Source organism: Papaver somniferum, chromosome 5 (genome assembly GCF_003573695.1).
Source record: "Papaver somniferum cultivar HN1 chromosome 5, ASM357369v1, whole genome shotgun sequence".
NCBI classification, from domain to species: domain Eukaryota; kingdom Viridiplantae; phylum Streptophyta; class Magnoliopsida; order Ranunculales; family Papaveraceae; genus Papaver; species Papaver somniferum.
In genome coordinates this window covers 36,785,706-36,811,085 of record NC_039362.1, presented here as the reverse complement: position 1 = coordinate 36,811,085, position 25,380 = coordinate 36,785,706, and the positions used below count along the sequence as shown (strand labels likewise).

At 37.7% G+C, this 25,380-nt stretch overlaps 1 protein-coding gene and 1 pseudogene across 1 annotated transcript; one reads left to right on the top strand and one right to left on the bottom strand.

The window, feature by feature from the left end:
- The first annotated feature begins 5,171 nt into the window (after nucleotides 1–5,171).
- On the top strand, nucleotides 5,172–7,453 carry LOC113281392 (FBD-associated F-box protein At5g22730-like). The gene is made up of 3 exons (XM_026530116.1): nucleotides 5,172–5,862; nucleotides 5,993–6,136; nucleotides 6,270–7,453. The coding sequence occupies exons 1-3, from the start codon at nucleotides 5,305–5,307 to the stop codon at nucleotides 6,555–6,557; spliced, it is 990 nt and encodes a 329-aa protein (XP_026385901.1). The 5' UTR covers nucleotides 5,172–5,304; the 3' UTR covers nucleotides 6,558–7,453.
- A 6,434-nt stretch (nucleotides 7,454–13,887) lies between these two features.
- On the bottom strand, nucleotides 13,888–24,649 carry LOC113278950 (annotated as a pseudogene).
- Between the last annotated feature and the right edge of the window lie 731 nt (nucleotides 24,650–25,380).

Sequence of the window (25,380 nt, the reverse complement as noted above, 5' to 3'; positions counted from 1 at the left end):
CAATGCTATGAAAATCGGAGAAATAACATTATTCCCTGATTACCCGTTTTTATTTTCTTAGCTACTAACGAATAATAAATAATAGTAAATAATAATTCATACTAAAAAATAACGACCTATATATGTCTTATGGAAAATACGATTTTATTTGTTTTATATGTTAACATGTTACTCATTTGTTTGGTGTTAATGAATAGTAAATGATAACAAAGAGCAGTATAAAATCATGTACATCTCATACTAAGAAATAACGACCTACAAAAAAACCGTAATCAACCTAACCAAGTACTCCATATATTATAGGATCGACTAATTTCTTACAATGTAATCTCTCTACCGATTATTGTAAGATACCTCATAAAAAACAACTGAATTCAAAGTTTCTAAACATTAAAAAATAACCTAAAAATATATGATTGATGCAAGATAACCACGACTCTAATCCTACTCTTATCCTTTTATTCACCTACAAAACCAACAAATAGTGGTAACCCTGATCAAAATAGGAGACACCATATATTCAAAATGAACAATTACAAATCAACATTTATATGTACTCGTCTAAATAAAAAATTATATTTACATAAAATTGATGATTCAAAAATATTAAAAGTATGTTATGACTTTTTTATTTTTGTTAGCCATACTCTTATTAAATTGAAATAACACCCAATAAGCACCAAATGATTAGGGTTTTAACTAAATTTCTAGTTATTTCATAAATCAAAACAATTCTGCATTATAATCCCTTAAAGCAAACTTAAATCCTTTAAAAAAAATCTATTAAAAATCATACATACCTGTGAAGTTATATCAGTGGTTTTGTAACATTACGACTAAAGTATGCGGAAAAAATCAACCTAAACTGATGATAATCAAAAAGAACAAGGAAAACTCTAAGGATAAAAGGTTTCTATATGTTTACCTCTTTTCTGTCGTTCCTCTTCTTGTCTTTTATGATTCGACTTCGTCTGCTAAATCACAGATAAAATATAAAAAAAACCCTATAAATATCATCCCAAACCGAAAAAATCCAGAAGCAGAGATGAATCGCAAGAAAAGGAAAAAAAAGAAAAAGAAACATAGTCAGGAAATGTAACAAACAAAGGTTTAATGGTGAGGCAAGAGTTAGCTTTGGCCCGGGTGGCTGCATAATAACGTCAAAAATTACAAAAGACCAGTCTATCCAGACTATACGATGTCTAAAATCAATGGTACTTGCTAACTCAAATACAAGCCACTAACAATTAATCTAGGCACAGGGAGGTCGAAATCAATGACTTTCTTTGTTCATACACAGACACCATTCCTTTTTATAATGTAGGTTTCAGTGATAAAGAAGAATAAAATATATAAAAAGAACTTTTTTTCATAGTGTACTAGTCTAAAGGTCAAACCAGATTGAGAGCGGATGAGTCATACGTTTCACCAACCGAACCGACCAGTTCAACTTGTTTATTAAAATAAATGTCTGGGTCAATATTGAAATGGACCAGAATGTGACTGGTTTACTGGTCTGACCGGCGCCACGATTATTAAAACAAGGATTGTAACTCGTAAGTTTGTAAGATAACCCTAGAGCTAAAATCCTTATTACCCATCTCTAACCCTTAACATTATATAAAAATCAAACTCAAAAGATCATGCGCATATCAGAAATAAAGAGTAACAACACACGAATGTTTACGTGGTTTTATATGATTACTATCACTGACGGAGCTGGGTTTTAAGGTTAGGAAAGGGTAAAAAAAAACATTTCGATAAATTGAGTGGGTTAAATTTTAAAACTAAAAAAAAAACAGAGGGCTATATTATAAAATACGGAGGATTTTATAAGGGTTAATTAGGGATTATTGGAAATTTTTTTTGGAAGGGGTGGGTGGGGGTAGAGCCAGGTCTAACCAACCTTGCTTCCGCCACTGATTACCCACATCCACGAGAAAATAGCACTTGCTCTTATTAAATAAAAATGGGTTACACATATCTAGGACTAAGCCAACTCTCTCAAAAACACCCACTACCTTAAGTCTCTGCTTGTTTTCTCACTGAATGAACTTAACCTCCCCTCACATATAGCTTAGCCCACATTTATAAACAAGAGTTCATATGACCAGAGTATAGTGCTGAACATGTACCTCCAAGTTATTGTGTTCTCTTCTTGTCCGAGTTGTCAAAGTGTTGTCCCCGATATATTCTTTGTTGTTCCCCTATATCTTCTCGTTGCGACTCGATGTAGAGTTCGCGTGCCTCCAAATAATTGGATCCCACTTCCTTTTGGTCTTTTGTTCATCTTCCCTATCCTTTGGCAGTAACATTAAATGCTTTGTGAATTGGAGCTTAACCTCTTAAGATTCTTTACCCATCATTGTTTAAACTTTCCAAGAAGAAAATGGTTGTTGTGAATGAGATGATTTCTGATGCAGGTGCTTGGAACTTTCATTTTTCCAGGAACTTAAATGAACAAGAACTTCTGGAGGTGGTGCAGATATTGCAGTCGATTGGTGACCCGCCAGATTTATTTGCTGATTTTGAGGATGAAAATAAGTGGATCGGCGCAGATGATTGCTCTGTTGCCAATGCTTACAATAATCTGGAGATTGATGGTTTCTTGTGTTTTCCTGATAAGCAACTATGGAACTCAAAAATTCCATTATAGGCATGTTTTTCAGTTTGGACTCTTTTTTATAGTGGTTTACCTATTTTAAGAACGGTTTTTTGGGGACCATTGTTTTATTTTGGGTAAGACATTAAAAGTAAATCTAGGTCACCCCTTATCTAAATATTTATATTAATACCAAAATTATCCTCCTGATTATTTTTGTATAATGATTAGTTAATGTGATTAATCATTGATTAAGGTTAAATTAATAGATGATTGTATTTAAAAGAAATAGAATTATTGAGTGACCAAAGTGACAGAAGAAGAAGAAGATGGAGAAAAAAATTATTTTGAGATGGGTAAATATGGAGAAAAAACATTCTCTCGGTACCGAAATATGCTTGTAACTTAGTGAATGTTGTTATAAATGGCCTAAAATATCATCAAAATCAAAATTGTAACAAAAAATTACAACCAAGTTAATAAAGTTCGGTTATATTATATGAAGAACATGTAACCGAACTTTCTGCAAATGTAGTTCGTTTAATAAATCCAAAATCACAGGCAACCGAACCAAAGCTTTAATGGAGTTTTTGTTTCTGCAAATGTAGTTCGGTTGGGATATTATTTTGCGACGTAACCGAACCCAAAGTTCGGTTGAGACATTTTTCCGCGACGAAACCGAACTTTTTTGCGACGTAACCGAACTCAAAGTTCGGTTGGGACATTTTTGCGACGTAACCGAACTCGAAGTTCGGTTGGGACATTTTTTTGCGACGAAACCGAACTTTTTGCGACGTAACCGAACTTTTTGCGACGAAACCGAACTTTTCTCTGGAAAAAGAAAAGCCTCCATTAAAGTTGAGTTCGGTTAGTTCGACAAAGTTTTTCACATAATTCCTAACCGAACTTCTCTCTACAACTTCCATTTTCAACTCATTTTGGTGATTACTTCTCATTTTTTTCAACCAAAAACGATATATATATATATATATATATACATATTTTGATGATATATATGTATATAGAGAAAGAGAGAGGTGGTGGTGGTTATTGGTGGTGGTGGTCGGAGATGGTAGGTGATGGTCGGTAGTGGTAGCGGCGGCGGTGGGAGGAGGTGGTGGTTATTTATATATATATATATTTATATATATACATATATGTGATTATTAAGTTAGTTTTAAATTAAGTTATATTAAGGATAGGTTAGTCATTTCCACATTTTAGGACACCCTTTATAACTATAGGGAAAGTGGCCTAATAAGACCATGGTCCCAAAAAAACCATGGTCCCAAAAAACAGTTCTATTTAGACGACGACCAAAGGGAGGAGTCCCTTAGTGATGAAAAATGGTGAGTTTGTCCGTCACAATGTTTGTGCAGAGAAACTGAAATTGGTTTTCTGGAAATCACAATTTCATGAAATTAAGCTCAAACTTGGGATCATTAATCAAATAGATTACAGATTTCAGTCAAACGCCATTAAACAAACAGATTCACAGTTCAAATTTCTTTAAAATAGCCATCAGATCCGTGGAAATCGATCAATTTCAGTATCATTTTATTAAAAAACAGTTCGCCTTCATCGTCCGCCTTCACTGCTTCAGCAGTAATCTAGTTTAAACTATCTTTTCAGTGGGGTAAGATCCAAAATGCAAGTTGTCTTCTTTGTGAAAACCATAACTAAACTAACGAGCATCTTTTTCTTACAAGTTCTTTTCTAGAATTTGAGATAATTTTCTTAATTGTTTCGGGGTGACGTGGGTACACACACAGAACATTAAGTCTACTTTACGAGATTAGGGACCAAAAAGAGTACAAATAGGATTAAGAGGATTTGGAGCTTACTTCCTTTTGGAGAGGATTTGGAGGATTTGGCCTTTTTTTTCTTAATGAATTTTGCCCTTTTCCATCAAGAAAAAAAACATTTAGTACTTGGTTTCCTCCATCAAACTCATCCGTTGATCTTCTTCTAATGGAGATATTTTACCGAGTTGAACCGGTGGATTAGATCCGGCACTCCGACTTATCTTATGGAGATATTTTATTTTTACCACTATAACAAAGCAACGAATCATATCAAAATCCCCAATTGTATGTTTGCCGCGAAACTTACGACTAAGCTAAAGTTTTAGGGTTTCTCCCCATCATTTTCAATAGATCTAATTTCCCTAAATCTTAAAAACACGGAAGGAGAAGGAGATGATAAGAAGTAGAAAGCAACTTTTCGATGAACCTTTGAGGTATTTATTTTATATATTCTTTGTTTGAATCTTAGTGTCTGTAAGTTTGGTCATGATTGATTAGCGGTATTCTAACTATCTTTTCACTTCATTTATAAAAACAACAACAGGATGGATGTGGGAGATGATAGGATTAGTGAATTGCCTGATTCCCTCATTCATCTTATGCTATCATTTCTTCCCATAAAAAATGTGGTTCAGACCGCTGTTTTATCTCAAAGATGGAAGAATCTTTGGTTATCTTTTCCCTTCCTTGATTTTAGTAAATGGAAATCTTCTACGGTTGTGGAAGAAGATGATGATGAAGAAGCTGTTGTCTTGGAGACCCAGAAGTTTATGAATTTCTTGGACAGATTAATGATTCTTCGTAACATGTCATATATACACAAATTCTGTCTCACCTGTGACAATGAATACTTCGATGAGAACCGGGTGAAGGAATGGATCACTGCTGTGGTAAAGTATGATGTTGAAGAGCTCATTGTTTCCCTGTATTTCACACTTGACATATTCAGCTGAACTTTTCACTTGTGGTTCACTGACTAAATTGGTCATAGAGCTTCCAGAAACTACTGAAGCCGAATTGAAGCTTCCAGAATCTGTTTCTTTGCCAAGAGTTAAGATCCTTGAGCTTTCGGGTTTTATATTTCTGGATGAGATGTCGACTCAACGGCTCTTTTCAAATTGCCCAGTACTTGAAGCATTGAGTTTTTACTATTGTGCCTGGGATGGGATAAACGCCATAAGTATTTCAGCTCCTAGACTGAAATCATTTATCCTAGTTGGTGCTACAACAAGTAAAATGGAGTTTGTCAAGCTTAAGATTGATGCACCGAATCTAAAGTTCATCAGATACCACGATTTGGCACCGGTGGAGTTTGTCACGGGGAGTTTTCCATCCCTAGTTGGTGCAGGTATATGCTTATGTTATTCAAATGACGACAGCTTGGATCCGTTATCTAATTTTTTGGTGAAGCTTTCCAATGTACAGCTCCTGAAATTATCATGTGGCGCCTTTCATGTATGTTTCCTTACTTCAAATATTCCCTCCTTGCCAAAATAATTATGCTCTAGAAGTAACTTGGGAAAAGGGTGACCACATTTAGTTTACTCTCCTGATGTTTTTTATGCATTGCATGCCTTGTTATTAGGTTCTTGAGTTTGCAAATGTTCTCTCCACAAGTTTCCCTACCCTGGATAGTTTGCTCTATTTGGAAATGGTGGACTATCAAGTTAGGACAATACTCAAATTTCTACAATTCTCTCCGAATTTGATTACACTCGTCATTGATGAGGTATCAATACAATAAACTTGTTAAAATCTCTTTGTTTTTGCAATGCTATGAATTTGGATCATTATGTATTTTATGCTCTCGTTGCTGATATATTTTTTCCATCTCCGACTGAACTCACATCACGGGGTTGTAGGTTTTTTATATTGACAATGAGGATGCTTTAACATTAGATACAGTGCCTCATTGCTTGTTGCTACACCTCAAGTCAATTGAAATTCAAAAGTTTGAAGGGCAACCAGAGGAGCTGAACTTTGTTAAATATATTTTGGGGAATGCCAGAGTTCTTGAAAAGTTGATTCTTGAAAGTGAAACTACTTCAGATTCTTTTGTAGATTTGAAGAAGAAAACAGAAATCATGGAGCAGTTACTAATATTTCCGAGGGCTTCTGCAAATTGTGAGTTCAAGTATTCAAGTTCCTAATTTTTTTTCTTCAGATTTTTAAGTGGAGTTTCAGTACTGTTTTAAGGTTAAGGATAGTTTTTCATGTTATTCCAATTCAGAAGAACTAGAGTACTATTCTTTTGGTTTTTATTTAATAATATTAAGATGCATATTTCCGTTAACTGCGAATTTTAAGCTCTAGATTATACTAAATTAGATTTCAAGTTCTCTTGAAGTTTTGAAGTTTATAAGGCTCAGGTTTTCGAGTAAATCCGATAGATTCAACATGACTCAAGAAGTCAGGATGTTTAAAATTGAGTGTTTTCCCATGATTCCCGACTGCCTGGAAAGTCCAGCCACAAGGATGGTTGTACAAAAAATAATGCAGAGATATCAGCCTTTTGTTGTCCCGAAGATCCACGATTTATATGGGCTACTGCAAGGTAAGCTGGAAATGTATCGGGGTATGTGTGCAATGACTCCTCAGCAATGTTCATAGTTCATACTATTCTCAAGGCCAAATACACGATCAGGGATTTTTTTTCAACAGAGACGGTAGCAGATTCCTTAAATTTATCAAAGTCCAATTAAATGTCTTAGCAATTGGTCTCCTATGGGGTTAGAGGCTAAAAGTCTAATGATAAGGACACCAAGTGCTTCAGATAAGTGGGATTGCCTAGGTGACCCACCTTCGTAAACTTGCCATATTTCTTGGACCTCGATGTCCAACCAATCTGTACACTCCGGCATTAGGAATTATCTTGTGAGGGGTTTCAAATTTTGCTGTGCGTACTCTCTAACTAAAAGAAAATATAGTAGCAGATGCCAGAAGGTGCTATTACAGAATTATTTGCCTGGTCCTGATCAAGCATATTAGTAGATGGTGCTACTAATTTTAAAATGATTTTACCGAAGGAAAAACTTAGTAGTTTGAATTTTACTTTACTTCCATGAGTTCCAAATTTTTCTTTTTTGTTTTGGTTTTTTTAAGTACTTGAATGTCAAGAACGTGCTTGATCTTGAATTATAAGCTTTTTATTTGGTGAATATTTTTTAAGTATCAACATCCCAGTCTTATCTTTTTGGGTCCAAACTGTTTGCTTACTTTCATTCCGGCACTTGAATATTAGATTGTATAATCTATGATGAGGCGGGAGTTGCACAACTTGCAAATGACTTGGGCATGGTTACATTCCATGCTGTGGGATGACTTAAAAGAACCGTAAGTCACATTATATCAAAAATTTGAGGCATATACATGGATAAATGTTAGTTCTGAACCCCATCCAAGGATCACGAACTCTAACGATGATCACTAAGATAGCAACTCCAATTTCCATTTATTTCATGGAGAGATTCTCCTCGCTTTTATGTTACAGATTTAGTGAACAGTCTCAACTTCATTAGAGTGTGGGTGATCAAACTTCAAACGTCGGAATTTCGGATGTAAATCCATGACTGGCTTGATAAATTAGCCTGGATAACAAAGTTCTGTATGGATCATTTTCTCTTTTATCCTTCAAATACTCGATTTGTCTTTCGACTTCAGATTTGACATGTAAGTACAACTCATGAGCCTTTTCCTTGTCCCTTAGCTCCTCATTTCTCCCTTCAGACACAAACCAAGCAGTTTCCTTAATCAGACTAAATAATTTATGCTTCAGAAAAGAAAAAACTAGATAGTTTTAACAAAATATATATTGGATTTGTATCCATGATATGCCAGATTCACCCAATGTACCACGCCAGTGGTACAACCGTGACCAAGACAAAGTCATCACTACAGCTATGACCAAGACACAGTCGTCTATATTGTTGCTAGTCTTCAGCTAGGATCGAGTCTTACGATAAACAACCCTGCACTCTAGTTTTATTTCTGTTGTATTCTTCCTCATTCTTTGTAAACTTGTTATTATAAATACTCAATGAAAGATCATAGAGTCTACACAATTGTGAGACTATTCATAACCATATCTAGATTCTAAGATGGTATTTTCCTTGTAAAAGATCCTAGGAACCCTAATTTTCCTTCCGCTCAATCTCTGCAACCTTCATCATGGTTGAATCTCCTTCTGTTTCTCCAACTCATCCACCTCTGGATAATCAATCCAATGGAAACACTAGACTTGTTCTAGATCCTTACATTATTCACCCCAGTGATAATCCTGCCACTGTTTTGTTTTCTCCACTTCTTCAAGGAGATAACTATGGTTCATGGGTACGAGGTATTACCAAAGCATTGAATGCTAAAGGCAAATTAGGCTTTGTTGATGGATCGTTACCTCCACCTGCTGATGATCTAACCCACCGCTGTTGGAAACGCTGTGATGACTTGGTAGGCAGCTGGTTACTTAACTCTGTGCATCCAGACATTCGAGCCAGTTGCCTGTATGCTGCATCCTCCCATGCAATCTGGAAAGATTTACAAGTAAGGTTCTGTATTTCCAATGCACCAATTCTTTTTCGTCTTAAATCTGCTATTGCTAGCATTCGTCAGGAATCAATGCCAGTCTCACTTTATTACACGAAAATAAAAACTCTCTGGGATCAGTATGACTCATTGGCAGCCAGCACAAAAGCTTGCATCTGTGGTGCTGGAAAATCCATGCTTGAACGATTGGAACGGGATCGTGCAATGGAGTTTCTCCAAGGCCTCCATGACAAATTCTCCAATCTTCGCAGTCAGATTCTAACAATGGAACAATTTCCTACTGCCTTGAGGATTTTTAATCTCGTCCAGCAGGAGGAGGAACAACAGAATATCACTTCCCTTCCTATGCCTGTTGTTGAATCTGCTGCACTCAACACCAATCGACATTTTTCGTCTTCCTCTCGTCTCCCTACTAGTCAGCACAAGCGTCAGAGGCCCCATTGTGATTTCTGTAACAGACATGGTCATGTTAGAGACAAATGCTATAAGCTGCATGGTTTTCCTGCTTCAATCCCTACTCCTCCAATTGCTGCTGCTGCAGCCATGCCGTCTGACTCGACTACTATTCACCCAGCTCTTCCATCCTTATCTGCTGATCAATATGCTAGGCTCTTAGCACTCATTAATCCTCCAACGAATCCTTCTCAGCTGGAGCCTCGTTCCAACTTTGCAGGTACAATTCTGACAACATCCTTCCTTGATCCCTGGTTTGTAGACAGTGGTGCTACACACCATATTTGCAATTCTTTAAAGTTTTTTACTTCTTATATGCTTGTCACCTCCTTGATTCAAATGCAATTACCAGATGGTTCCTTCTCTGTGGTTAAGCACATTGGTGAGGTGGTTTTTTCCCCTACGCTAAAACTTTCCAATGTGCACCATATTCCAAGTTTCAAGTTTAATCTTATTTCTATCAGTCAATTGACTCGTCAATCTAATTGTGTTGCTTATTTCTTTGAACACATTTGTTTCTTTCAGGACCGAGTCACACAGAGAGTGATTGGTCAGGCTAGTCTCATCTCTGGATTATATCATCTTCAATTTCATCAACAGCAGCAAACATCACCTACTGCCTTATGTAATAAATCCACCTTAGATGTCTGGCACTGTCGTCTAGGTCATCCTAGCCTAGACCGTTTTAAATTTCTTTGTCGTACTTTTGATTATATTCATTCAAGTAATTCTTCCTTATGTGATGTTTGTCCCATGGCCAAACAAAGTCGATTATCTTTTCATACGAATAAAATTTCTTCCAAACGTTGTTTTGAGTTAATTCATTGTGATATCTGGGGACCTTTTTCTACACCCTCTTCTAATTAGGGCTGCACAAGACCCGCCCACGATACCCAAACCCACCCGTACCCGCTAAGTCCGTGGGTTTTTAATCCATACCCGCTCGTTGTGGGTGCGGGGTTGGTTATGAAAAAAAAAAACCCCGCTGTCTGTGGGTGCGAGGTTGGTTTAAGCTAATACCCGCCCATACCCGCCCAAAAAACCCGCAGATTATATACCATTAGATAAAACTAATCCTAGTCGTCCATTATGAAACCCTAATACTAGTAGATATGATAACTGATAACCCTTATTCACTTTCTACACTCTTCTCTCTGTTCGGCCTCTCCTCTTCTTCCTCCTCAGTTCTTCTTCTTCACCTACGAACGACAATTACCAGAAATCTTCACCAGAAATCGACAACAACAACTTCGAATCTTCACCAGAAATCGACAACAATCGAAAAATCAACAGATTCAACACTTAATCTTCATCAGTGAACTTCCTAGATATGAATATTTTGGGTGTTTTGGTTTTTTTTTCTCACTTAATCAAGGAGAATAGAAGTTACTCTAAATACTTGAATATAAAGCGGGTTTAAACCCGTTTAAACCCATACCCGCCCAACCCGTAGCGGGCGGGTAACAAAACCCGCCCGCTGTTTGTGGGTGCGGGGTTGGTTATGAAAAAAAAACCCGCAGTATGTGGGTGCGAGGTTGGTTTTAGCTTATACCCGCCCATACCCGCCCATGTGCAGCCCTACTTCTAATGGTGCACGTTATTTCTTAACCATTGTAGATGATTTTTCTCGCTGCACATGGGTTTTTCTCATGCAAACAAAGTCTGAAACTCTTACTTTCATCAAATTTTTCACTAACTTTGTTGCAACCCAATATGCACATCATATTTCACACATCTCCACTGGTACCACAGTACCATACTTGCCTCTGTTGCAACGTTTCCAGTCAGACAATGGGACTGAGTTTTTATCTCAGGCTATCCAGACTTGGTTTGCTGATCGGGGCATTCATCACCAACGCAGTTGTGTGTCCACTCCTCAACAAAATGGAGTTGTTGAACGTAAACATCGCCATTTACTCAATGTGGCTAGAGCCCTTCGTTTTCAAGCACATCTTCCTATTGATTATTGGGGAGAATGTGTTTTAACGGCTGCCTATTTGATTAACAAAATGCCTACTCCAATTCTTTCACACAAAACTCCTCATGAAATTCTACTTGGCAAGTTACCCACTTATCGTCACTTGAGAATATTTGGTTGCTTGTGTTTTGCCAGGAATGCAAACGTTTCCTCCAAATTTGATTCCAGGGCAATTCCTGGTGTCTTTCTGGGTTATCCACGTAACCATAAAGGCTATATTATCTTAAACCTTGAAACCAAATCTATTTTTGTCTCCAGAGATGTCGTTTTTCATGAACAATATTTTCCTTTTAAAGATGCACAGCTTCCTTCTACTGATTTTTTACATTCTTCTCCACCAGAGGAAGTTTACTATGATGATTTACCCACAGCATCTCCTCCCACCACGGGATTTCCTCCTATATCAACTCTTTCTCCTCATACTACTACTCCCGTATCTTCTACCAGTTCTCCTTCCAGTTCATCCTTCATCCTGCCTTCTAGCCCTACACTTTCTGTACCTCCTACTGTGTCTGATGCAGAGCACTTACCACGACGATCCACTAGACAATCTCACCCTCCAACCCATCTGCGAGATTATGTTTGCTCCGTTCAATCAGGTATTTCCAATACGCTTTATCCTATTACCAATTATCTTTCTTTTGACAAATTCTCCCCGCAACATCGTGCTTTTCTCTCATCTGTCATTACCAATGAGGAACCACGTACATTTACGGAGGCCATCAAAATTCCAGAATGGCGTGATGCCATCGTTAAAGAACACACTGCACTCTTGGATAATGACACTTTCACCATCACTAATCTTCCGCCTGGCAAATCTGCCGTCGGCTGTAAATGGGTTTTTAAACTCAAATATCGTCCAGATGGCACAATCGAACGTCGTAAAGCACGACTTGTTGCTAAAGGGTACACCCAACAGGAGGGCATTGATTTCCATGATACTTTTGCTCCTGTTGCTAAACTCGTCACAATCCGTGTCTTATTATCTATTGCTGCTATTCACCATTGGTCTTTGCATCAACTGGATGTTAATAATGCCTTCTTACAAGGTGATCTTCATGAAGACATCTACATGAAACTTCCTCCTGGATTTCAGAAAAAGGGAGATACTCGTGTCTATAAGCTCCATAAATCTCTTTACGGACTCAAGCAGGCATCTCGTCAGTGGTTTGCTAAGTTCTCTGCATTCTTACTGCAAGAAGGTTTTATTCAATCTCGAGCTGATTATTCTCTCTTCACCCATCATTCAGGTACCACTTCTATTTATATTTTAGTCTACGTTGATGATATTATCATCACAGGTAATAATGATTCTGCTATTCACAACATGAAGCAAAGGCTTGCATCTCAATTTTTCACTAAAAGATCTTGGTCGTCTGCAATATTTTTTGGGCATTGAAGTTTCCCGTTCTCCCGAGGGTCTCTTTCTTTGCCAACGCAAATACATTCTTGATATTGTTAACGATTCTGGCCTTTTAGATGCTAAGGTTTCTCCTTCTCCAATGGAACAACATCTCAAACTTATACCAACTTCAGGTGATCTTCTTCCTGATCCTAGTGTCTATCGTCGCCTTATTGGCCGGCTTCTCTACCTACAGGTCACTCGACCTGATATCACTTACTCTGTAAATTATCTAAGCCAGTTTATGCAGCAACCCCGTTCTACTCATTTGGAAGCTGCACATCGTGTTGTTCGTTATCTTAAGGGCACCGTCAGTCATGGCATTTTTCTCTCTGCCAGTAGCTCTCTCACTCTTGTCGGTTATACTGACTCAGATTGGGCAGGTTGCCCAACTACTCGTCGTTCCACGACTGGCTATTTCACGATGCTTGGAGATAGTCTTATCTCTTGGAAATCCAAGAAACAACCCACAATCTCCCTTTCCTCTGCTGAAGCAGAGTACAGAGCTTTAGCCAGATTAACTTCTGAACTACAATGGCTCCATTACTTATTTACTGATCTTCGTATTTGTCTTCCTCAGCCCATTCCAGTTTATTGTGATAATCAAGCTGCCATTCACATTTCTGAGAACCCAGTGTTTCATGAACGGACTAAGCACATCGAAATTGACTGCTATTTCGTTCGCGAAAAACTTCTCTCTGGGCTCATCAAACCAACTCATATTCCATCAGCAGCTCAATTAGCTGACCTATTCACCAAACCACTTGGAGTGGATCATTTTAAACGTCTTGCAGGCAAGTTAGGCATTCAGCCTCACATTACTCCCGCTCTAACTTGAGGGGGGGTATTGGATTTGTATCCATGATATGACAGATTCACCCAATGTACCACGCCAGTGGTACAACCGTGACCAAGACAAAGTCATCACTACAGCTATGACCAAGACACAGTCGTCTATATTGTTGCTAGTCTTCAGCTAGGATCGAGTCTTACGATAAACAACCCTGCACTCTAGTTTTATTTCTGTTGTATTCTTCCTCATTCTTTGTAAACTTGTTATTATAAATACTCAATGAAAGATCATAGAGTCTACACAATTGTGAGACTATTCATAACCATATCTAGATTCTAAGAATATATAGGCAGGTATAGCAAGTTATTGTTCAAAACCAAGGGATAGCAAGTTCTGCAGGAGATTATTATAGATCTGTACCTTCAGTTTCAATCGGCTTTCCAAACAAGAAGTAAAATCGTCCTGGAATTTTCGGAAGTATCCCAGGAAAGTGGAGGTGTTCTTCTGTAACCTCTCCTTTAGCTTCACTCCTATGAACAATGATTTTTTTTATATCAAGGTACGTTGTTTTCGAGGAAAAGAACTCAAGAGGAAGATAACCTTTTTAAGTAGGAGTACAGAAATTTTGATTTTCGGGATCTAATGAACATATCCCGAGTTCATAGATTACCTCAGTTTCCTAACACGTCCATTGTTAAGATCTTCAACCCATGCCTTGGACCAAGGAAGCTTCATGTAGTCATCGTAATCGAAAACCACCTGACAAAATGAACATTCGATTAACTGATATCCAATAGGGTGACTACTACTAGCCAGCAACTACAATGTACAAGATGCATGGTGGAGCAGAACATTTTGTGACAAAAATAGAAAAGAAAATATTCTTACATCAAATAAATCATCTTCTCCAACAACACCGAAGGGCACAATTTTTGCCCCAAAGTTAGCAGCCATCCTGACAAATTCAGATTATGACAGCCAGAATAACTTGTACGCTTCACCCTGAAAGTGTTGAGGAACTCACAAATCAATAACTAACAGACTAGTGGGTATGTGAGAAGAGTAAAAGCATCAATAATGCAGTGATCACACGGAGTTCAGTTTTGTGCCAAGAAGTACTGTTATGGAAAAATAAATCTCAATTTCTTCCGGCTTGCTACTCTAAGACGTATATCAAGAGTAAGCGGAAGAGGAATAGTATAGGTATAATCACAAGGACAGGTTACCTTTCTGTGCAGAGCTTCACGTACCCCTCCTGGGTAGAGTAGAACATGAGATTTCTTAGAGAGGAGTCGATAGAAGTTATTTGCTGAAACTGGAACTCCTCCCATAATCCTGTATACGTCGAACGGTGACGAATCTGGTAAACTTCGTTCCCAAATTTTTCCAAACATCATTGGATGAGCAATCCCTCTCAACACAATATTCTTCTCGGCCAAGAATCTGGATACAAGAGGACCCAATTCTAACCCAAGTAACATGTGATAGCCAACATACACAACTGGTCCATCACTGGGAATCCCTCCAAGACCCTTAACAACTTTTCCATTTTCCAATGTTGACAGCATCACAGGATTAGCGGCCACATCAACCCATCTAAGAATCACGATAATAGTTTTTTCACTGACGAGATAAAGCATCACATTTAAACTCGATCAAAATATAAGTTGCCTGGTGTGCTCTTATATTAAATTTTGATATGATAGAGGTATTGTTGGAACAGAGAAGAATATTTGGTTTCTCTATTTATGATTGGTCTATACTGCAAGAAAATATTCTCTAAATATGCTCTAGATATGCTGCTATCTATACGTAAGATATGTGGTATGTGTAAGCTATATATAAGTCTTGTAAAAACTCCATTGATAATAAGAAACCCTAAGTCATTCTTCTCCTGTGGACGTAGGCTAAAGCCGAACCGCGTAAATCTGTGTTCTTTCTTCTACATGTTTAGTTAACAACATGGTATCAGGGGATCGTTAACGATCCTGGCCATTACTCTGTCATCAAGTTTGTTTTCTCTGTGTGTTTACTATGGCACAATCAGATCATAATACTAGTCTGCGATTAACTTCTGTTTTGTTGAATGATGTCAATTATGTCAGCTGGTCCATGGCTGCTGCTCTTGCTCTTGGGGGTAAAAGAAAATCTGGGTATATTGGTGAGAATAGTACCTGTCCAGATGCTAAAGATCCAAAGTATGATGATTGGATTGCTGATGATCAACTGGTTCGCACGTGGCTTCTCCAGTCGATGGAACCACATATTTCAGAAATTTTCTCGTTCTCAGAATCTGCAAAGGATTTGTGGAAGTCTGTTGCTAGTCTGTATGGCTTACGGAATAATGCTGCTCGGGTGTTTGAGTTGAAACGTGAGATTGCTGAGGCTGCACAAAGTACGAAAAGTTTTACTGAGCATTTTGGTTATTTAAAAAAGAAGTGGGATAAACTTGATACTTATCGTCCTCATACAACTGATGCCAAAACTCTCTTGAAGAGGGTTGAGGAGGATAAAATCTTTGATGTGCTCAGTAGCCTCAAACCAGAGTATGAATCTCTTAGAAGCACTATTCTCATGAGTGCTGAATTGCCAAGTCTGTCTAGTGTCTGTGCGACTGTGCAGTGTGAAGAGACACGTAAGAAAGTTATGAATCATGTTTCTAAAAGCATTGTAGACCTGGATGCAGCTGAATCCAGTGCTCTTATGAGCTACAAAGATGATAAACGAAGAGCCGTGCCATTTGATAAGGACAAGAACTCTCGTGCTAAGGGTAAGAGAGAAATTTTTCATTGTGATCATTGTAATAAAACTGGTCACAGTAAGGATCGTTGTTGGGATATTTATCCTCATCTTAAAGCTAATTTTGACAAAAATAATCTTGCTCGAGCTGCTGTAGCTGATATCTCATCCTTCACCATAGAACAATTGAAGGATTTCTTTAACCAGTTGGGTAATAAGACTGAGCGCAAGGCCACACATACTTCACGTAACTTACTAGCCTTTCTTACTACGCCTGTTTCCAAGCGTCACATCTGGATTATTGATTCTGGAGCTACAGATCATATGGAAAATGATCCTTCATCAGTTCATGCATTTATTCGCAGCTCTCATAAAGATGTTTCTGTTGCTAATGGCTCTACTGCTCCTGTGATGGGCAGTGGGAAAGTGAATTTTTTTCCAGATTGTCCGCCATCTAATGCACTTGTTGTTCCATCGTTTCCTACTCAGTTGTTATCTGTTGGCAAAATCACTAATTCTCTGAATTGTGATGTTACATTTACCCCTACCTCGGTCATCTTTCAGGATCGAAAGACGAAGAAGACGATTGGTAGAGGCATATTTTCTCATGGATTGTACCTGTTACTCTCCAGTGACATGGCATGTCTCACTCAAAGAGCTACTCCGCAGTTTCTTTATCATCAACGACTTGGACATCCTTCCAGTCGTGTTTTGTCTAGGATTTTTCCCACCTTTCCTGTTCAGTCTCAAGTCTGTGATGTTTGCCAATTTTCTAAACAGTCTCGTTTTCCATTTCCTAATTCTGTGACTCGAGCTACAATGGCTTTTGAATTAATTTATTCTGATTTATGGGGTCCTGCTCCAATTGATGCTTATGATGAGTATAAATATTTTGTTATCTTTATAGATGATTTGTCACGTGCTACATGGATCTACTTACTCAAATCCAAAACTGAAGTTTCATCTGTATTTGCGGATTTTCATTGTACGATAGGCAACCAATTTGATGCACAGGTTAAAATTTTTAGATCAGATAATGGCACTGAGTTTGTCAAAGGTCTTCTTCCAGGTTATTTGCGCAGTCATGGTATTATCCATCAAACTAGCTGTGTTGGTACCTCGCAGCAAAATGGTGTTGCTGAACGGAAACTCCGTCACATTCTGGAAACAACTCGTGCTCTTATGATTCAGATGCATGTTCCAAAGAAATTCTGGTCTCATGGTTCTCTGACGGCCACTTATGTGATCAATCGTCTGCCTAGTCGTGTGCTTGAGTTCAAATCTCCATTGGAGGTTTTAAAACATCATCAGCCTAGCATTTCTCATCTCAGAGTTTTCGGTTGTGTCTGTTATGTACATTTACAGGCAAAGCATCGTGATAAACTGGATTCACGGGCAACCAAATGTGTGTTATTTGGTTACTCATCTACAAAAAAAGGATATATTTGTTATCATCCACCCACTAGAAAGCTACATATTTCTCGTGATGTTGTGTTTGATGAAACAGTGGCTTACTTTCAGTGTGACTCTGGCAGTCGGTCTCAGGGGGAGTGTTACACAGATTTGGCACCACTTCCAGTTATTAATGAGATACCTACTGCAACAGATTCCCACAGAGATAATGGTGGTGGGGTAGAATTGGTGGACTTACCTAATGCAGTGTTGGATGTGCATAATGAAGCAGTTCATGAGGAAGCTTCAGAAAATAATGTTAGTGTTACTGATGATGATACAGGATTACAAGATGTTCCGCATCAAGTTCCAGAAACTGAGGTTATGGTTCCACAAGATCACCAACCAGTGGTACCAATTGTCAGAACCTCAAGTCGTAAGAAGAAAGCTCCAGAGAAATACAAAGATTTCTTTACATATCATTCCGCTGCGTATCCCATACAGGCACATTTAACTTATGATCATGTAGGTTCTTCACACTCTGCATTTCTAAGTGCTATATCCAGTCATCAAGAACCTAAAAACTACAATGAAGCAAAGTCTAATCCAAAATGGAGGGCACCAATGGAGAATGAGTTACGTGCCTTAGATGCAAATAATACATACAGTATTGTCAAGTTGCCTCCTGGGAAGAAGACCGTTGGATGTAGATGGGTGTACAAAATTAAATACAGAAGTGATGAAACTGTTGAGCGTTATAAGGCGAGATTAGTGGCAAGAGGTTTTACTCAAAGATATGGAGAAGATTACACAGAAACTTTTGCACCAGTTGCAAAGATGAATACTTTTCGTGTGCTCGTGTCTCTTGCAGTTAATAAAGATTGGAAATTGTTTCAAATGGATGTGAAGAATGCATTCTTACAAGGTGATCTAGAAGAAGAGGTATATATGAGTATACCACCTGGACACCCTCGAGAAGGAGAGAACAATATGGTTTGCAAGCTTAAGAAGGCAATATATGGTTTAAAGCAATCACCACGTGTGTGGTATGCAAAGCTAAGTTCAGTACTCATCCAGAATAAGTTCAAAAGGAGCTCTGCCGATTCTTCCTTGTTTATTAAAAGAAGTAATCTTGGTACAACTATAATTCTAGTGTATGTTGATGACCTTGTGATTACAGGAGACAATCAACAAGAAATTAGAAATCTTAAAGCAATGCTTCATTCCAGATTTGACATCAAGGATTTAGGGATACTGAAGTATTTCCTGGGATTAGAAGTTGCTTACTCAAAGAAGGGTATTTTTCTGAATCAAAGAAAATACGTGTTGGACCTGTTGAAGGCTACAGGAAAAATGGGAGTAAAGCCTTGTGATACTCCTACGGAAAATGGCAACAAACTTGATAATGATGGTGATGTGTTAAGTGATATTGGGTCATATCAAAAGTTAGTAGGCAAGTTAATTTATCTTACTGTTACCAGACCTGACATAGCACATGCAGTAAGCTTAGTCAGTCGTTATATGCATACACCTCGTGTTAAATATTTGAATGCAATAACTAGGATTTTACAGTATTTAAAAGGATCACCAGGAAGAGGAGTTTTGATGACAAAGAATGAAGCTTATTCAATTTCTAGCTACTGTATAACAGCATATTCGGATGTTGATTATGCTGGATGTCCAGTTGATCGTAAATCAACAACATGGTACTGCATATTCTTTGGTGGTAATATGGTTACATGGAGAAGCAAGAAACAAAATGTTGTTTCTCGATCAAGTGCTGAAGCAGAATACAGAGCCATGGCTTCAACAACATGTGAGATTATTTGGCTGCGAGCATTACTTAAAGATTTGGGTTTTCTGTCACCTCAGCCGGCTAAGATGTTCTGTGACAATCAAGCTGCGATACAAATTGCGTCAAATCCCACCTTTCATGAGCGTACAAAGCACATAGAAGTGGATTGTCATTTTGTTAGAGAGAAGGTATTGGCCAAAGTAATATGCACTCCTTTCGTTCGTAGCCATCAACAACTGGCAGATGTTTTTACTAAGGGTTTACCTGTCAAGCAATTCAATGGAATTCTATCCAAGTTGGGCTCCATTGATATTTTCGCACCAACTTGAGGGGGAGTGTTGGAACAGAGAAGAATATTTGGTTTCTCTATTTATGATTGGTTTATATTGGAAGAAAATATTCTCTAGATATGCTCTAGATATGCTGCTATCTGTACGTAAGATATGTGGTATGTGTAAGCTATATATAAGTCTTGTAAAAACTCCATTGATAATAAAAAACCCTAAGTCATTCTTCTTCCGTGGACGTAGACTAAAGCCGAACCACGTAAATCTGTGTTCTTTCTTCTACCTGTTTAGTTAACAACAGGTATATACCTCTATACAAAGAATGGTTTATGGTGCTAGTCATTCATCAATCAACACCTAGTCTACTTAATTACTCTGTTTAAAATATGACCTACTAGGTTTGTTTTTGCCTAAAAAGTGTCAGTGTGATTTATTTTATTCTTTTCATATTGCAGATAAAATTTTGTATCCAATTACAAAACTGAAGTATGAATTACCTGTATGAATTATACATTTTTGTGACCTCAGACTGGTTTGGATGCATAAAATCTGAGACATAATCAAGCTTCTTCGTACGGCGATAGAAACCAGCACCCTTAATGACCGTAACCAAATCAAATCCATCTTCCTAGTCATGTGCAAATATCTAAAAGACGTCAGAGATAAGATAATGCTACATCACAATCGATATGAAGAACAATATCATACCATGAAAAGGGTGTGTCCACTTTCTGCGAAGTTACGAATTTGGCATGCTGGAAGCATGTGAAAAAGTCTCTCAGCTTCCTCTTGACTAGGTATCAACTGATCTTTCCCACTAAATGAAAATCAGCCAAAATTATAACTAAATTATTGAACTATGTGAAATCCTATTCAAATGAAGTATTATCATTAAAATGATTCATCTGGCCTCGATATTCTTGAGCACAGACCTGGCAAGAACCAGCACTTCTGCTTTAACAGCATGAAGACGTGAGTTGGAAAAGGAAGAAGCAGATTTAAGCATTTGGAGCTTCCATATAAGTGATTCTCTAGGTAAAATATCAGCAAGAACCTGCAATTAGCTCATGAAATTACTGCACCCTGGTGACATGAACACAAACATGATTCTGATATCACATGAATGTCTTTGTACAACGACACGGGAAATGGATTTTCCTTAATATGGTGGAGAGATGTCAAGAAGATGAAAATACTGCCCACTTAGAATGCTGGTTTTTAGTAGTCAAGGCTAGTTGAATATGCATCTGACGAGATATCAAGAGAAGTATCTAAGGAATAGGGATCTTTTGCAGTATATTTCTTACTAGATGGTGTTCATGAAGAAAAGATAACGTAAATATCTAATGTATAAACTATCAGGAGTGGGTCTCACAGAAAGGGATGGCAACATTGCAACAACACTTTCTGATAGTTCTCCAACTGCTTGTTGAAGAGGAAGTCCTTTCTCCACAACAGCCATTGCCATCTTGAAGGGATCACCTAAAAGATAGTGTTCCAACTGGAGATGTCAATTTTAGAAGACATCATGCAAAATTTACAAGTTCGAAGCGAAGTTTGTCTACTATACAACTGATACCTTAGGAGACGGCCTTATCTTTGTTCGACAATACCATGTAAAACTCAGAGATAGTACGGATTTCTAAAACTACGCCTATTTGACCAAAAAGTCCTGGATAATGCCTACATGTGGACCCTCCTAGAAATTAAAAAACAGCATCGCATATTAACTAAAAATAACGAATTAGGTTTTCGAGTCAAGGGGACATAGAATATTCACAGAAATGTGAAACTTTTACCTGTAACAAAACCTAGAAAATACGGTAGGCCGGCGTGCAGTTGCTCTGGTATGACTTCCAGCAGAGGCAAAATAGGCTGCATTGGCGACTTGTTGAAGGATGTAGCTGCCGAGCATTCAACACCAACGGATCACAAATGAGAAAATGGCTGTTTGCATCCAATAACCACAATTTTCGATAAAAGTAATTTCAGAAGAATCCATTATGCCTATACATGACATGGAATTTACATATCCAAGACCCAAGTATGCTCAACCCATCAATCTAATCCGCATGGACAGATAAATCCTTTTTATTTGATTCAAAATCTGACTAACCTGGATTAGCCAATATTACCATAAGATCGATATCCGTATTACGGGCTGCAACAGCTAGTGCAAGACATCCGCCAAGAGATTCTCCAACAAGATATATAGGTCTATGTGGTGCACTTGCGTTCTCCGATTTGATTGTTCTTTCTACAAGCTGCACATGATCTGAAACCATTGATATTTTAATGATCATTAGACATCAGCTGCAACACACAAAGCCATCAACACACTGCTTCAATTATCTACCACAAATATAAAAGCTGTTCCGAAAAAAGAAAGAGAGGAATAACCTTCAAATGGTGTCCTATCCATAACCGGAATATGCAAGCACCATACATCAAACATCCTACATTTGAATGTTACACATGAATTAGACAACAGGTCTAAAACGAGACATAATTCTCCGACACTTCATGCACAAAATCAAAGAATCCTTTTCTATTCTTACAAACATACCCATGGTCATTTTCATATTTTCGTGACATTACATAAATAAAACAATTCAACTCTGTTTTATAGGCAGCATCACAAAAACCAGCTAATACCCTAGCACAACAACACAAGATGCCATTGAGCCCAAGTGGAAATGATCTCAGTTATCAAATAGAAAACCGTTGTCCGCAATTAGACCCCAAACCATGAACATTGTCAATATTAATACCACTTCAGATTTTAACTACAAAGTCAAACAGAATTGACGATGTGCTTTTTCGGATTTATATACTACATACTTCCCCAATCTCTGATGATGCATTATTAGTCCTAACCCCACCCCATCTAAACCTGCAGAATTTTCCAAATATACAAAATCATGATCAGTCAAAATTAGTTATCAGAATTAGTTCTGACTAGTCAATATTAGTTTTAAGTGGTCATATTTAGTATCATTTCATAAGATGATAAAACAAAAAGATTTTTCATTACATCCAAAGACTAGACAAACCTGTATTTATATGACAAGACCTGACTAATACAAGAGTAACACGTGTTAGTACAGGACAGGCTGTAGAAAACTCACACTCAACCAATGAAAGACATTTCTCACACAAGCAGACACACGTGAGAACACTCTAAACACACAGTACTATTAGCCTCCCTCAAGCTGGAGGTTGCTACTAGAGATTACCTTCAGCTTGTCTCTGAATGTAGAAAACCTTGGTCCTGCCAATCCCTTGGTTAGAATATCATCAATTTGATCCCAAGTTGAAATGTATGTGACCTTAATATTTTTGTTCTGGACAAGCTCTCTGACAAAATGATAATCAATGGCCAAGTGTTTCATTTTACTATGAAACACTGGATTAGATGATAGAGAAACTGCACTTTGATTGTCACAAGAAATCAATGGAGGAGCAGGAAGCAAGAGATGAAGATCTTTGAGTAGCTGACAAACCCAAACAATTTCAGATGTGGTATTGGCTAGAGACCTGTATTCTGATTCAGTAGAACTTCTTGAAACACCATCTTGTCTTTTGCTAGACCATGAAATTGGATTGGGACCAAAATATATACAAAAGCCTCATGTAGATCTTCTTGTATCAATTGATCCTGCCCAGTCAGCATCACTAAAGCCATGTAATGTAAGAAGACCTTTGGAAAACAGTATACCATAATCTAGGGTGCCTTTGATGTATCTTAGAATTCGCTTGGCTGCAATAAAGTGTTGATCAGTGGGAGCTTGCATATAAAGACATACCTGATTCACAGCAAAACCAATCTCAGGCTTTGTCCAAGTAAGATATTGTAGAGCACCCACTAATGATCTGTATTCACTTGGGTCTACTAATGGAGTACCAGCTGAAGCAGTGAGTGGAGTAGAGAGGGAGACTGGTGTACTACATGGTTTAGCACCAGTCATATTGAATTTCTCCAATAAGTCCAAGGCATACTTAGTTTGACTAAGAAAAAGATTGTCTGAATTTTTTTTCACCTGAAGACCAAGGAAATAATGAAGAGAGCCCAAGTCTTTGATGGGAAAGTATGTCTTAAGGTGATTGATAAACTGGGAAAGTATGTCTTAAGGTGATTGATAAACTCAGTTGAATTCCCAGTGATAATAATGTCATCTACATAGACCAGAAGAACTGTAATCCTTGAGCCAAACTTTTGAACAAATAAGGAAGCATCTGCTAAGGAGGGTTTGAATTCATGAGAGATAAGAATTTGTAACAATTTATCATACCAAGCTCTGGGAGCTTGCTTCATTCCATATATTGATTTATGAAGTTTACATACATAATGAGGCTTGGTTTGATCAACAAAACCTGCAGGTTGTTGCATATAGACATCTTCAGCTAAATTCCCATGTAAAAAGGCATTACTAACATCTAATTGTTTCATTTCCTAGTTGAAGTGAACTGCCAAAGAAAGGATTAGTCTGATAGTTGTTGGTTTGGCTACAAGACTAAAGGTTTCTGTGTAGTCAATTCCTTCTTGTTGATGAAACCCTTTGGCCACCAGTCTAGATTTACATTTATCTAAAGAACCATCAGCCTCATATTTGATTCTAAACACCCACTTACATCCTACAACATTATAAGATGGATCTGGTGCAACAAGTGTATATGTGCCTGCATCCTTAAGAGCTGTATGTTCTTCTTCCATAGAATGTTTCCATTGAGGTATTCTAATTGCCTTAGAATAACAAGTAGGTGTTGGTGGTGGGATAGCAGAAGTAAGATTGGCTGATAGAACATACTTTGTATTAAAGACTTTGGGTTTAAAAATACCTCTTTTACCCCTTGTTACCATGGAGTGTGAATTGGCAAGTGAAGAAATACCAGAAGCTGGAGTATTTTCAGAAATTGTTGTAGTGGAAGCATCAGATGACTGAACAATGTGTGAAGTATCAGTAGATTAAATATCAATGGATGCAGCTGGTGAAGTTGATGTTGCAGGTGTTGGTGCAGAAATCTTGTCAGATGAAGCTGTAGAAGCAATATCAGTTGGTGCTGAAGAACTTGCAATACCAGGAAGTAATGTATCTGGAGATCTCAATGGGAAGAAAGTCTCATTAAAAACTACATGTCTGGAGATATACACTTTCCCTGTTTTAATATCTAAACATCTGTATCCTTTGTGCATAGAACTGTAGCCAATAAAAACACAGTGTACACTCCTTGGTTGTAGTTTATGTGTAGTATAATGCCTTATCCATGGGAAGCATGATGAACCAAAATATCTGAAGAAGGAATAATCTGGTTTTTGACCAAACAACTTTTAAAAAGGAGATAGATAATCCAAACTTCTAACAGGCAGTCTATTAATAACATAATTGGCTGTATGAAAAGAATCAACCCAATATTTTTCTGAGAGACCTGATTGAATTAAAAAGGTTCTCCCTGTGTCTACAAGATGTATGTGTTTGGACTCAGCCAGTCCATTTTGTTCTTGAGTATGAGGGCAAGAAACTTCATGAATTATTCCATGTATACTAAGAAATCCTTGGAGTTCATTGTTTAAGAATTCCCCTCCTCCATCAG

Coding starts and splice junctions, on each gene's coding strand:
- LOC113281392 (XM_026530116.1), top strand. CDS start 5,305: ATGATGTTGAAGAGCTCATTGTTTCCCTGTATTTCACACTTGACATAT. Junction 5,863..5,992: donor TATCATGTGGCGCCTTTCAT/GTATGTTTCCTT, acceptor CCTTGTTATTAG/GTTCTTGAGTTTGCAAATGT. Junction 6,137..6,269: donor TTACACTCGTCATTGATGAG/GTATCAATACAA, acceptor ACGGGGTTGTAG/GTTTTTTATATTGACAATGA.